The sequence below is a fragment of the Patiria miniata genome, unplaced genomic scaffold (genome assembly GCF_015706575.1).
Source record: "Patiria miniata isolate m_02_andy unplaced genomic scaffold, ASM1570657v1 HiC_scaffold_3, whole genome shotgun sequence".
NCBI classification, from domain to species: domain Eukaryota; kingdom Metazoa; phylum Echinodermata; class Asteroidea; order Valvatida; family Asterinidae; genus Patiria; species Patiria miniata.
In genome coordinates this window covers 24,205,167-24,219,652 of record NW_024037069.1, presented here as the reverse complement: position 1 = coordinate 24,219,652, position 14,486 = coordinate 24,205,167, and the positions used below count along the sequence as shown (strand labels likewise).

The following is a 14,486-nucleotide window of genomic DNA, read 5'->3' as shown; positions in this document are numbered from 1 at the left end:
TTTTGACAACAAAACTCAGCACGAAAATAAAGATGGTGATAGCATAGATCCAGTAACTGGGGCGCTAGAATTCCTTTTTTGTTCAAATTTTGGCTTTGGTCGGTCATTCAGTCATCGTCAAAATTTAAAAAAAAAGGAGCTCTAGTGCCCCAGGTCCTGGGCCTAGTGAGTAGCAGTGCTACTGTGGCATTTCCTGAAAGAATGTTGCAACCAGACGTCACTTCTTTGATTGTGTACAAAGTCTAAGGAGAGTCAAGTGCATTTTCAAAGTTCTTTTCTCCATGTTCTTACAAAATTGGAAATGTTTCTCACTCCGAGATTCATGTCTTTAATAACATTTTTTGCAATGACTGACCTCCATTGACATGATCGTGATAAAGACTGTCAGTGTGACAGTTCCAGAAAGCAGATTTTTTGCCATTATGCGCTTCCTTCACAGGCTAGTTACAAAACAAACTGATACTCTGCCGAACAGGATGGTAGGCTAATTTTTTTTCCTCCCCAAACAATTGCAAAATGATGATAATAGACCTTCAAATTGGTGAAAAAAATCTCAAGAAAAATTTGGTTTGATCAAGTGATCCGGAACTGCCGATGATCCGGGACTGCCGATGATCCGGAACTGGTACACCTGAATAGGCATGGTCAAGTCCCAGTGACTACATTCATGACAGTGTAAGGACTCTACAAATTACCTTTTTTAACATTTGGACATGGTCGGGCGATAGTCCGACCACATACCAATTTGTAGAGTCCTAAATCCTAGTTACTCGACTGGCATGACTAGAAATGTAGAATAGGCCTTGTGATTCATTGTTCAAAATTACGGGAGACAACATTACAAAAAGACAATTAAAACTTGGCCTAGTCAGAGTAACTAGGACACTACGAATCGCCTTTTTTTAACATTTGGAGATAATAAAGAGAGAGGGTGAGTATGCTTCTAAAGCAAAAAAAAACCCCTACAAACTAAGCCTAAATGTGAAAATCAAAATTTGACAAAGTTCGACATGTTTTTGTACATGGTAGATGTGTGGCCTATGTTTACGGAGGTAGTCCAGTAAATTGGCCACATTACATACTCCTAGAACTATGAGGCTCCACGTAGTGGAGCCTTATAGAGTCAGAACCCCGCAAAATTGTTGTCAACACAAAACACTAATTAAGTACAAAAACGTCCATCCCAACCAAGCTTTTTCCCACAGAACCGCTGCACAGTTTACCCCTAAACTCCGTACAATACGTTATGACATACTCACGTTATGTGCACCCACCAAACATCGGTGGATTCTGTCGGTTTTTTGGCAAAAATGATGAAAAATATGCCCTTTCCGCACTGAGCCAACCTGACACTTGAAACGTGCACGCGCGCAGAATGATCGCAGTCATTTTCGGGTTCGATCGCTCGGAGCGCGCCGCGGGGGGTACGTACTTGCACTTGTACGCATGCGCGTACTATCGTTCCGCTCCTACAACATACCCCCCGCGGCGCGCTCCGAGCGATTGAACCGAAACGGTCCTACTAAAGCGCGTCAACAAGCGTCAACAAGCGTCAACAAGTTTTAGTAATCGTTAAGTGCGCGTCAACAAATTTTGTATAGGCCTTTGAACAATACAAACAGCTTTATATGGTAGAAAAAGCAATAATGAACATCTTCTGCATATCAATTAAAGTTAAAATTATTTTAAAACTTGGTTTTTTGAACGCGAAATGTACGACGAATTTGTCGATAAAAGTTGGCCGCCATCTTGTTTATGTGTAGCTAGCCGTACTACGCATGCGTGAAGTGTAAAGAGCCATACTACGCATGCGCGAAGTCTACAGCGCCATCCAAACAAGATGGCGGCCAACTTTTATCGACAAATTCGTCGTACATTTCGCGTTCAAAAAACCAAGTTTTAAAATAATTTTAACTTTAATTAATATGCAGAAGATATTCATTATTGCTTTTTCTACAATATGAGCTGTTTTTATTGTTCAAAGGCCTATACAAAATTTGTTGACGCGCACTTAACGATTACTAAAACTAGTTGACGCTTGTTGACGCGCTTTAGTAGGACCCAACCGAAAATGACTGCGATCATTCTGCGCGCGTGCTCGTTTCGGTTGGCTCAGTGCGGAAAGGGTATTTTTTCATCATTTTTGCCGAAAACAGACAGAATCCACCGATTTTTGTTGGGTGCACATAACGTGAGTATGTCATGAGGTATTGTACGGAGTTTAGGGGCAAACTGTGCAGCGGTTCTGTGGGAAAAAGCTTGGTTGGGATGGACGTTTTTGTACTCAATTAGTGTTTTGTGCTGACAACAATTTTGCGGGGTTCTGAACCTACGAGGCTCCACTACGTGGTGTTCTAGGAGTACACATTACACACACGCATTAATGGAATAATCCGAATAATGGGGCTAATATTTAGTAATAACGAACAACAAATCATGAATTCGCACGTACGAAAAGGTCCATTTACAAAAATTATCTTACACTGCTCAGTAATGCAATTAGGTGTTTCCTCACCACAGAAGTGCTGAATAACGAAGCGATGCAAATAGCAGTTTTTAAAACTGCCAAGTCATGACAAACTGGGTATTTTCAGAGAACCTTTTCAGACATGATTGTCAGAGCATGGTCAGAGAGAACGCTCCGGTTCCACTTGACTTTTTTACGTCATGTCAGTCATCTAGCGCGGCCGTGTGCAAAAATGGTGAATCAAAAAAATTACAAAAGAGGGCGACCCCTTTTCTTTTCGACCACGCTTTAAAAGAGCTAGCTGAGGGTCCGGGTGCGGTTTGACTGGCGCAATTGTGGAAATAAACAGCTTCAGCAAACGGTTGTCTTCTACACGGCATGTATATCTCTTGAAATATATGAATGTTTTTAATTTACAGCTAAAGACTAGACTGTATGTCCAACTTTTTGCTATTTGAAGCCACCACTACACTAGACCACTGTCACTGACTGTCGATGACTGCGTATTTGGTCCGTGGTTGGATCGTGGAGGAATAAGAACACAGACCATGTCACTTGTCATGCTTGTGCCAGTCTATTTTCTTGTGTTGCATGTTTTTACAATACTATGTTTTCAATATCATGCAATATGCATGTTTTCAATACCTTAATAACACAAAAGTTGGAGCATACAAAACATTAGTCCGAGTAACTTGGACCCAACTTATCGCCTTTTTAACATTCGGACCAAGCTAATGGTTAGGCTTTATGCAACACAATTTTGTCATTGACCCCAAAACCCAACATTGCCCAACAAAAACATCAGATTTCACCCTCAAAACGGCCTCCAAATTACTAGATACGCCACCTGAGGTACAAGTAGACATCGATAATTAAGATGATTGTACTGAAAGTTACTTACAATCCGGATAAAAAGTGAAATTTCCCGTTCAATTCCGAGAGCTCCCCTCGCGATCGTGAACTCGTTAAATTTCCGACCTTGAATTGCGATGTGGTCTTCATGCCCGGCGCCCAGCGTTCATTCGTATCCCAGAGTGCGATTCAGTTACCGGGCGCGCGCGAAGCATCGATTATGATAATGAGTAGACTGGATTACGTTTGAAAATACAGGTGCATTTCGAACGTTTAATAGGGAGTCGGGAACTAGGGCAGATTTTATGGACGGCAACCGGTTCAAGCTAGTTCCTGACTCCCTTTCATCGTTCGAAATGCATTTGTGTTTACAAACGTGATCTAGTCTGCTCATTATCATAATCGATGCATCACCGAGCGCACGCGGTAACGGAATCGCACTTGGGCGGATACGGGGACCATCGAATGATCGCTGGGATGAAGGCCACATCGCAATTCAAACACGAGTCGGAAAATTAATGTGGTCACGAACTGCGATGCCTTACAAGCCTAAGTACCCCTGTGGTATTTGCAGTCGTGCTGTACTCCTAGAACTATGAGGCTCCACGTAGTGTTTCTTAATCTACGAGTATGAGGCTCCACTACGTTCTAGGAGTAGTCGTGCTGTTCGTTGAAACGGTTTCGATCCAACTCGGACCCAAACCAACTCGGACCTAAGCCAACTCGGACCCATGCCAACTCGGACCCACTACCAACTCGGACCCACGCCAACTCGGACCCACTACCAACTCGGACCCACAACCAACTCGGACCCACGACCAACTCGGACCCATGCATGACCAACTCGGACCCATCGTTTTGCAATTATTCGACATCGTTTTCAATCATGCGGCATTTCATAAAGTTCGTCCACTTCTCATCTGTTTACAGTGATGCTGTTTAGTATAAATTTTCATTGTAATTGTAAGGACAATTATCTGTATTGCAGCAGTTACATAACATTTTTGTCATTGTAAAGCGCATTGAAATGCTATTTTGAAATGCGCTTTAAAAGTGTAATTAATTATTTATTATTATTATTTATTTTCATTAAAACGTATTAATTGACATTGCTCACGCCATCTTGCTCAATTTAACAACAATTTATTTCATTTTTAATCCAAACTTCAACGTAACAAAATATACAAATTCAGAACAGATATTCATAGAAAAATTTAAAAAAAAGAAGTATGCATTGATTCCATAAACTCTTTCAAACATAACATTATTAACTCAATAAATATAAGTAAACATTATAAGTCAATAAATAAGATAAAAAAACGAAGTCTGTTCTAATCTCTATTTTAAAAAAAAAAACACACATATATACACCATTGCATACACTGCAAGAGAAACGAAGGTTCCATATTAAACAAAACAGGATTGTGCCAAACAAAAAAGTTAAATCAAAAATGTATAAAAAGTTAAACAGATTCGTAAAAAAAAATATTAATATTAAAATATTATTATAAATATAATCTCTGAAACTAATGATTGAGTCATTGTTGGGTCCGAGTTGGTCATGCCTGGGTCCGAGTTGGTAGTGGGTCCGAGTTGGTAGTGGGTCCGAGTTGGTAGTGGGTCCGAGTTGGTAGTGGGTCCGAGTTGGTAGTGGGTCCGAGTTGGCGTGGGTCCGAGTTGGCGTGGGTCCGAGTTGGCATGGGTCCGACTTGGTTTGGGTCCGAGTTGACCTGATACCGTTGAAACCCCCTGCAGTAGCCTGTGATGATTGCGCAGTCTGGTTTCATAAGAACTGTGTACACATAGGGGTTACCCACATAGGGGCCTAAGCACTCAAACATTACCTATGCGACCCTATCAATGTAAGTTGGCATTGCCCTACCTGTGGTGTCTTACACTTCACTTCAAGTTTCTTTGAATCATCCATCGTTGTCTCTGATTCAGCATCACATGCATCTACATCCTGTACATGTAGCAACATATCTCAAGAAAATAATTTTGACAGCGCATGTATAATTGGTCTGCCATCCCATCAGCCATCTCATCCCCAGAAAAATCCAACGCGCCTGTCAATATTGCCGGCACCCCCCTTTCTTCAAACCTGGGCGTTCTGGTCGTTAACTGTCGTAGCATCAGAAATAAACTGGTGGAATTTTGGAACCTCCTGCACACTGCTAAACCAGTCATTGTCATCCTTACAGAAACCTGGTTAAATCCTAACATTTCTAACCATGAAATCTTTCCCTCCGAACTAGACTATGAGAAATTCGCATGTTTGTGATTTGGCATTTCTGTGTTCGAGATCGATCTCGACAAAGAGTGCCTCACAATCGTCGGCTGTCTGGATGATTTTTCCATCCAGACCAGGACCCACGCCAATGGCGACTCCACCACAACTGTCTGATCTCATTGTTGGCGCTGTATACCGCCCCCCACTCTCAAATGAGAACTACTTAGAGTGCCTGTGTAGTTCCATACGTAACATTTCTAGCAACAACAGGAAAAAAGTGGGTAAAAAAATTACGGCTTGGGCTTGGGGGCCCGCTTAAGGGCCCCGAAAAATGTTTGGATTCGAGATGGTCTGTTGTGCGCTTTGAGGCAATTTCTGACCATTTTAACCGATGTTTTTTGAGGAAAAGATGGTGGTGTACTCATTGCCTGCCTTTATTACAACGTCACATAAAAAAAATGGTTTCGTTTTTTTTTGGGGGGGGGGGGGGGGGCATGGCCCCTTATGGCCCCCCTAGATCCGCCCTTATCATCACGAATTGCTCGTTACGAAGAACAACATTTCTTTAATTGCAATCAACATGCTCGCATAGGCCTACACCGTTTTATGACTGCACTGTATCTATTAAAGTATAAGTTCAGGTCTTCAATATAGTTTAACTAAAACAAAATAATGATTTACTTCTATATTGAGGCACAATTCTTCAAGTGCAGCAAAAGGGGGATCCAAGAAACTGATTTGGGAAATTTTTATTTGCTGGCCCAACATGGTCAGAAATATCAGCATTAACTAAAACAGATACATGCAAATCTTTAGCACTTATCAGGGAGACATATACAACCAATCAGATCTATTCCATAGTTATATGCAATTAAAGTGATCATCTCATTAGCCCCACAAGTGTACAGAATATTTTTGCAGCAAATCTACTAAAATGGTAACAAAATGTGATGCTACAAAAGTGGAAGTGTGCCCAACACACAAATCTATAGGGTGCTTCCCTCCTCCATGGTAATACAATCAAAATGGTAACAGCAAAATTTTGAACAGATTTATCTGAAAATGCAAAAATCTATGGGCCTTGAAGAGCCTTGACTCAAAATTGCAAGGCCCTGAACCCTCAAGGCCAAGGCCAAGGCCAAGGCTTTTGCCCTCAAGCCTCGAGGCCAAGGCCCTAAAATTCAGCCTTAAGGCAGCCTTAAGGCCAAGGCCCAGCATCAAGGCACTACATCACTGCTGCACAGTATAGGAAGATGATGATGACGATCGCGAGGGGAGCTCTCGGAATTGAACGGGAAATTTTCATCCGGATCGTAAGTAAACATCAGTACAACCATCTTAATTATCGATGTCTACTTGTACCTCAGGTGGCGTATCTAGTAATTTGGAGGCCATTTCGAGGGTGAAATCTGATGTTTTTGTTGGGCAATGTTGGGTTTTTGGGTCAATGACAGAATTGTGTTGCTCGTTGTTGAGCTAGTTGCATATAAGGATTAGCTTAGACCCCACTATCGCCAGACCATGTCCGAATGTTAAAAAGGCGATAAGTTGGGTCCAAGTTACTCGGACTAACAAAACATCTGAAACCATGGTGCTGTTGCAAAATGAAATTCTAAATTTTGCATTTACTTAAAAACAAGAACTTTTCTTTGATTCCGTTGGTATCCTGCTGTGAGTTTGCATGCTTTGTGGCAAACTGTTTAGTCCCGAAATAAATCATTGATTCCTAATGTGCACACGCGCAGTGGAAATTGTGAAACGGCTTATGCTATGAATTTTGTTAGGTGGGACAGTTCTTGGAAATGACTCGACTTAAACAGACCTATCTTCTAATAAAAAGAGCTCTGATTTTTATACATCATGAGTCATTCTTTATCCCTGTTTTCTTGTTTGTATAACTACTTTTTAAACTGGCCTACAATTAACAGTTTTCTTTTTCCTTTTTTTTTCTGCAGATATACGCAATACAAGTTCAACATGAGTGACGACCCGGCCAAGTACCAGCTACCGTCACTGGACACCAGCACATTACAATATCTGACGGACTGCTCCAAGCACTACGCACTGATGCATGGTGTACTCAAGCGAGCGGCAGGCAGCCTCAATTCCTCGGAGGTCGTGACCTATGTACCTCACACACTCTTCCCTTCACCGTTGCCAAGGAGACTGTATGAAGCAGCCAATCAGATGCAAGATAGCATCGGTGTCTTGATGCTCCGGGTTGCTATGGATAGGGAATTTTTGACAACGTCACTCAAGAGGTATAGTATGTTAACCCTCACCCTCCAAATTCCTCTTTGCAAAATGGAGGATTTTGCAGGATTGAGGTTACATGGCAAAAGTTTGTTGCTGATTTCGGAGGATGCACTGTGTCAAGGTCTTGGGCCAGACCTTGTGTTGTTTATGCTCAGCCTAGCATAAATTTAGGCCTAGATTATACCTGAAATCCTCCGCACTGCTCCAGGATGTCACTGGCTCGGCCTCAACATGTTGACAGTGATTGCTGGAGGATTTTGCAGGATTGAGGTTACATCAAAGCAAAAATGCCTAGGAAGTTTGCATTAAGGATGCCTTTAAAAAGGTTCATTGTTAAATGGGTCACAGGTACTGGCGTATGCATCCATATGCCAAAATGAAATTCTCTTACGTTTTCTTGGCAGTACTATCGCTGTAGATGATTTCACTTCAAGATTGATGGATCTGTATCAACAGATGGAGAGTGAAGGATTAAAAAAGGTAGGAAAAAGTGTGAAAAAATTGGTGATAAAATGTAGTGTCTTTTCAATATTTTTGCAATGACTGTCCTCTATTGAGATGATATATGATTGATTGTTTGATTTTAAACTTGTTATATGAATTGTGTGTCCTTTTAGCCTATATCTCTGTGCGTGGTGCGGCCGGATTACATGGTAGATACGACAGGTCCCGAGTTAGCCCTGAAGATGGTTGAAATCAACACGATAGCGGCAGGCATGGGTGGTGTTGGCATGCAGGTAGCTGATCTGCATAGGTACGGTCTAATCCTCAACAGTTACAGTCAATCGTAACAGTGACTATGAGAGGTGTTATCTTCAAGCAAACTTGAATCCTCGATCCTGATTGGTCAAACCATGGCAACAAACCGTGTTACATTATTCCGTATACCACGGTCCATACAACACTCTGCGTATCGCGCTATTGTAAGATGTGCGTGCCATTCCTACTGCACACATGTTCGATAGGATAACTATTGAAAAGTTTGTGTACAGCGTGCGTGTTCTATCTTTGCAGTGTATCAAGTTGCTTGAAGATAAATTCCTTATCCCACTTGTGCTTTTGGAACACGGAAAATGCATGTGTCCCACATGTCTCTTGGCCTTCGTTCGACACAGACATACTACATTATCCCGTGTTTCACTCGTGCTCATGGGATAAGTACTTGACAGGCATTGATAATAATTTTTAAAAATTACATTTCAGTTTGTATAGTGTGGTTCATGAGAATAGTTGGTTGGGCATTAAAGACACTAGTCTGCATCTACACACTCAGAGGCAAGTCGGTCACAAGTTATTAAGTCACAAACGTGCTCCGTTTTAATTGTGACAAAAGAATTTGTTATTTCAGTGTGATTGACTTAGAAATTGTAGTGGACTTGTGATCGACTTGCGACGGAGTTTGGACTTGACTCTGCCCTTACATGTAGGAACTGTGATCACAAAAAGGCACTATTTCCCTAAGCCCTGTAACTTCGACTGATAGATGCTAAAACCAAATTTTCCCCATTTTGTAAGAGACTTGTTTGAATCGAGACTCGCGCTTGATATTACAAATCATAGATAAGATTGTGATGTATGTCTGTGTGATTCGGGTTGCTATTTTGCAGATACAATATGGGCCTATGTGATGAGATGAAGGCTGAGTTAGCTGGTAACAAAGCTGTCATGGCAATTGGTGAAGGAGCGGCTAAGGCTTGGGAACTCTATGGACAACCGAGGTATGCAAGCGTAGCCATGTCTGAATTATTGGCTACGGCTAGGCACCAACACATCCATCTTGATTTCGATGCTTCCATAGGCATATGTGTATAATTTGCAAGCCGGAGCCAATGAATTAGTTGTGCACAATTCGCGCTATATACGCGCTCGAATCAGTATGTGCACGCGGTGTGTCCCGCCCACGGGGCTCACGAAAGTGGTCAAAGAGCGCCCTCTCTTGTTCGCGCACGGAGCCCATAATTTTGACAAAAGTAAAAGAATGCACTGTGATGTTTTTGACTATATATCAGCTCACCGTATGCAAATTCAGACTTTCCTAACATTCAGTTTCTTCAGAATTTTCCATTGAAGGTGTGCTTTACCACTTTGATGCACATTTTCTATGATTGTAATTTTATTGTTGGATGAATTGTTTTCTTTGTTCCAGTGCGTGGGTCTTGTTCCTAGTCTCCACTGCCGAGTATAACATCTTTGATCAGTGCTGGCTTGAGCACACAATGCGGATGTATAACCCAGCTATCCGGGTCATGCGTAGAACACTCACAGATGTTGGGCAGAGAGCTACGGTCGATCAGGATAGACGATTATTCATGTAAGTTTTCATTTCAGAATTAGTTTAAAGGCATATAGGATCATTTGTATTTATCCCAAAATTAACCTACTAAATGATTAAAAAGCTTACTTAGCTAAAAGATTGTACTGGTACTAAACTCCCCTGTGAAATTATTATATCTTGCTTGATATCATTTTCTAGAAATCAAGATATGTATGTGATTTCCAATGACCAGTAGATTTCCAATGAACAGTCGATTTTGGGAGAGAAAAAAAGAGTTATATTGGCGAAATCATGTTTCGTGATCGAAAAGCTGTGCATGGTTTTGCAGTTTTCTCAAAAAGTGTAGTATCCACTGAGCCGAAACCTCAACAGGTTAGGTTTGGAACATTTCTTCTTTGGATTTTGGGTTGTGTTATTACTGGAAACAAACAAAATGCATGAAAAACAAATGATTCCGTATTCCCTTTAAAAGATTTTGTAGTCATTTCATGGCCATAATAATCTCTTCAGTTGCTCTGAAGGTCAGGTTCCACTTGATGTAAAACTTATTTGAAGTTGAGATAATTTTAAAAATTTTCTAGCTTGTCGTATTTATTTCATTTTTCAGTTGTTGAGTAAAGTTGTCTCTCAGTTCTGAATATATCTTAATGATGTGAATTGTGGAGCACTCCTTTTGGGTGTGAGACAAAGGGGGAGGGGCGTTCCCCTTTGTGAGGGGGAGGAGAAGCTTGTTCAGTGACTGATTATTACATAATTTCTGCCTATTTGTTCCAGGGACGGTAAGGAGATAGCATTTGTGTATTTCAGGATCGGTTATGCTCCGAGACAATATCCCTCAGAAACGGTGAGTCTTTAACATATTTATCTTTTAAAATTTTGCAAGCTAATTAAATCCCTTGTCACTGTTTTCATTACTAAAACAATTGATAAGAAAAAGATAATAAAATACAAAGTGTCAGAGAGATGTACTATTTTTTTAAAAATAAATAGTGTTTAGCACTGTAGTTTACTATTGTGTGAATCATTGGCATCTTTTATTCTAATGCTCGGTTGCAAACACATTTTTAGCTGCGGGATGGCAGCTCAACAAATCATGTCTCTCCGTTAGTCCGTTAGTTAGTTGGTTAGTAACAAACGTTGACATTGTTTATTGCTCCTTCGTATTTTGACCGATTTCAACCAAACTTTGTCAAAAGTATCAGTAGCCCAGCCCCAACATGTCACATGACCAAACTTTCTCGGCGTTAGTCTGTTAGCTAGTTAGTAACAAACATTGACATTATCTTTGCTCCTACATATTTTTACTGATTTCAACCAAACTTTGTCAAAAGTATCAGTAGCCCTGTCCCAACATGTCACACGACCAAACTGGGGTCAAAGGTCATCATGGGTTCAAAAACCTGATTTCAAAACGCTACTTCCAGAAACTACATGGCACAATCACGTGACTCATGCATGAACACGAATTTGTTGGCCCGCAGCTTCCGAGATATTTCCGATAGAGCTGGTTTTGTCTATAGCCTGAAAGTGCAAAACAATAAAAAGCACTCACACATTTGTTCACTAGCAGGTCTCTGAATCTGTTGCAAGCTGTCTCGTCAGTGGTTCATTTACAAATATGTTCTGTCTTGCATGTTTTGTAAGGAATGGAATGCACGATTGCTGATTGAGAGATCCTTGGCTGTATCCTGCCCTTCTGTCAACTGGCATCTGGCAGGAACCAAGAAGATTCAGCAAGAATTATCCAAACCTGGCGTCTTGGAACGATTCTTGGATGACGCCGAGGCAATTAGACAGATTAGGAGTACATTTGTACATCAGTATGACCTGGGACTGGTAAGTCAAGCATAAGAGTACACCAACAAGTTGAATTTAGTTTTAAAAAATATTGGCAAGAAGGTTGTCAATCCAGGTAGTGATTAGATCCCAACTCTTGAAAAGAGAATGGAAATATTACATTAATTTTTGTTTTTCCAATATTACTCAAAGTCCATTTAAGAATGTTCAAAACCTAACATGTTGAGGTTTCAGCTCTGTGGATTCACTTTTTCGAGAAAACTGAAAAACCATCCATGCACAACCTTTTGATCACGAAACACGATTTCGTCACTATCACTAATTATTCCACAAATCGGTCAATTGACTGATCGTTGGAAATCACCTGCATTTCTTGATTTAAATGACAGCAAGCCAGACTGAATAATTTCACGGGTTTGTTAAGTTCCAGTACATTCCTTAAAGCTTTTTGATAATAATTGGGTAAGTTCCTTTTAGGATAAATGCAAACGATCCCATATGCAATAATTAATTTAATAATGATAAAGGAGGAAGATCAAAACCGAAAGTGATTCGTTTTATTTCCGTCCCCTCACACTGTAATTTCATTTTCACATTTCATGAAAACCAGCTACAGCAAGAAAGTGAATTTAAAATCTTAGTACCGTTTGTTTTGGATTTAATCTTAGACGGAGGAAGGTGATGCAGCAGCAGCAATGGGTATCCAAAACCCGGAGAAATACGTTTTAAAACCACAAAGAGAAGGCGGAGGTAAGAAATTAAAAGCCCTTTTATTCCGACTTTAAAAATTCAATGCCATATTTTATATCAGTACTAGAGAGTGGCTAAATGAATACATTTTTAAGGAATAATTTTTTTTTTATCACAGGTGGTTTCAAAGAAATTGCTGTATTGCAAATTTAGATACTAATATTTGCCAAATGGATATAATGAACTTTACTTTTCATGACTGTAGCAGGACACAGGTTCGAGTCCCATCCCAGTTAGTTAATTTTTTTTCTCGAAAGCCCTCAGACAACACCGAGTATACAGTGTTTACATAAAATACGTCGGCAAAGGGCAAAATCCAATATACAATTTACATCTCTCCGATGCAAATCCATCTCATAAAAGTGTAGTAGTTTTATCGTTAAAAACGCTCTGTTACTGTTACTTGCACTGTTCCAGAATAGAAGAGAATATTCATGAATAGAAGAGGCTGTGTGTTTGATAAAGAAAGGTCACCTTTGCAGATTCTGTCTTTATGAGCTGCTTGGTTTGTCACATTGACGACTGCATCAACTTTACATCTCACCTGGTGTTGTCTTTTGTCCGAGCAGGTAACAATCTGTACAACAGTGAACTGAAGGCGGAGCTGGAGAGACTCAGTGGGCAGGAGGAGCGCGGAGCGTACATCCTCATGGAAAAGATCCAAGGACAAGTCTTCAAGAATTATGTGATCTCGGGACCGGAGGTCCACCAAGCCACCGACATGGTGACAGAGTATGGTCCGTTTGGAGTCATGTTAAGGTAAGCTCCAAGTTGGAAAATTTTCTGATATATTTCAGGCTTTCAAGTATTCCTAATTTTTTTTTACCTTGCTCCTACTTTTCCTGCTTTTTTCTTGAAATTCCTGCTTTTTCCTACGTTTTTGTCCAACAATTTCGAAAAATGAAATCTCATTGAATATTTTTCATAACAGTGTTACACACTGTCATATGTAAATCAAACAATGAAGGGCTTGGGCGCAGGAGTACTGCAGCTGTACTTCCAAGAGCTTAGTTGAGGATGGAGCACAAGTGTTGTGAGTACAGAACATGCCAAATGAGGCTTATGATAATGCGGACATGGGCGAGTATCAACGAAAACTACTCCGGAAAGCCTGCAAAAGTCCTATTACACTGATTTTGTCCTTGAAAGTCCCACTTTTGTCTTGTTTTTTTTTTTTAATTTTAATATTTCTGTTGTGCTACTTTTTCAACTGGGTCTGCTCGAAAGCCTGATATTTTAACAAAAGACTTCAGAATGGGTGTACTTTTGGGTAAAAAATATATAAAAAGGAACCTCGTCTAAAAAAAAAATGTCCTTTCCCATTATTGTAACTTCAAATCTAAAATGTATATCCAGTTATTTGTTATCCAGTTATTTGTTACGAAGAATGGTCAGATTGTTTTTGTATGGGACGATAGCGCTAACAGAAGTTTAAAATTTTTTTATTGGTAGTCGTGGCGATGACGTACTACTGAACAAAACAACAGGATACTACATGAAGTCTCACAATGTCAACGTCGCTGAGGGCGGTATTTCAATCGGCAACGCAGCAATGGATAGTGTCGCATTGGTATGAGTGGAATATTTCACCGAGAAATATCTATTTACCGTTTACTCTTTCAGTATCCCAACGAGATCAAAACTGATTTAAAAATAGCAGGTTTACTAAAATGCCAGAGGAATTTGGGCTGATTTGGACAGCAGTAGTACTAAAAGTAAAATTGATTTTAGAAAAACATGGGTACATAAGGTACAATACTTTCTTGTATGTAAATTTTACCATTCAGAAAATTGTCTTGCCCATCAGTTTTGCCAGAAGACCAATCAAATTGGATGCAAATCGCCTGTTTTCATTGAAT

General features: G+C 40.3%; 2 protein-coding genes across 6 annotated transcripts in view; one reads left to right on the top strand and one right to left on the bottom strand.

Moving 5' to 3' along the window:
- The window catches only part of LOC119737558 (glutathione synthetase-like), a 17,337-nt gene extending 13,809 nt beyond the window's left edge, over window positions 1-3,528 (bottom strand). Inside the window, exon 1 of one of the 3 annotated variants that reach the window (XM_038212003.1) lies at window positions 3,369-3,528. The gene's annotated coding sequence lies outside the window, so the exon portion shown is untranslated. Of the gene's footprint in view, window positions 1-2,482; window positions 2,597-3,368 lie in introns of those variants that run through there. The other 2 variants (XM_038212006.1, XM_038212005.1) reach the window with 2 other exon arrangements.
- Window positions 2,681-14,486, top strand: LOC119737559 (glutathione synthetase-like). 3 transcript variants are annotated; one of them, XM_038212007.1, is made up of 11 exons: window positions 2,681-2,843; window positions 7,505-7,810; window positions 8,210-8,285; window positions 8,423-8,559; window positions 9,413-9,523; window positions 9,952-10,116; window positions 10,855-10,924; window positions 11,725-11,916; window positions 12,546-12,627; window positions 13,197-13,386; window positions 14,080-14,486. In XM_038212007.1, the coding sequence occupies exons 2-11, from the start codon at window positions 7,527-7,529 to the stop codon at window positions 14,201-14,203; spliced, it is 1,431 nt and encodes a 476-aa protein (XP_038067935.1). In that variant the 5' UTR covers window positions 2,681-2,843; window positions 7,505-7,526; the 3' UTR covers window positions 14,204-14,486. The 3 variants fall into 3 exon arrangements, with proteins under 3 accessions (XP_038067935.1, XP_038067937.1, XP_038067936.1); XM_038212009.1 differs by having other exon boundaries at window positions 2,681-2,847; XM_038212008.1 differs by lacking the exon at window positions 2,681-2,843 and adding an exon at window positions 6,827-6,862.

Bases quoted from the DNA above. Each gene is read 5' to 3' on its own strand.
- LOC119737559 (XM_038212007.1), top strand. From the start codon at position 7,527: ATGAGTGACGACCCGGCCAAGTACCAGCTACCGTCACTGGACACCAGC. The intron at 10,117-10,854 runs GTAAGTTTTCAT...TATTTGTTCCAG, and splicing joins CAGGATAGACGATTATTCAT to GGACGGTAAGGAGATAGCAT. The intron at 10,925-11,724 runs GTGAGTCTTTAA...ATGTTTTGTAAG, and splicing joins GACAATATCCCTCAGAAACG to GAATGGAATGCACGATTGCT.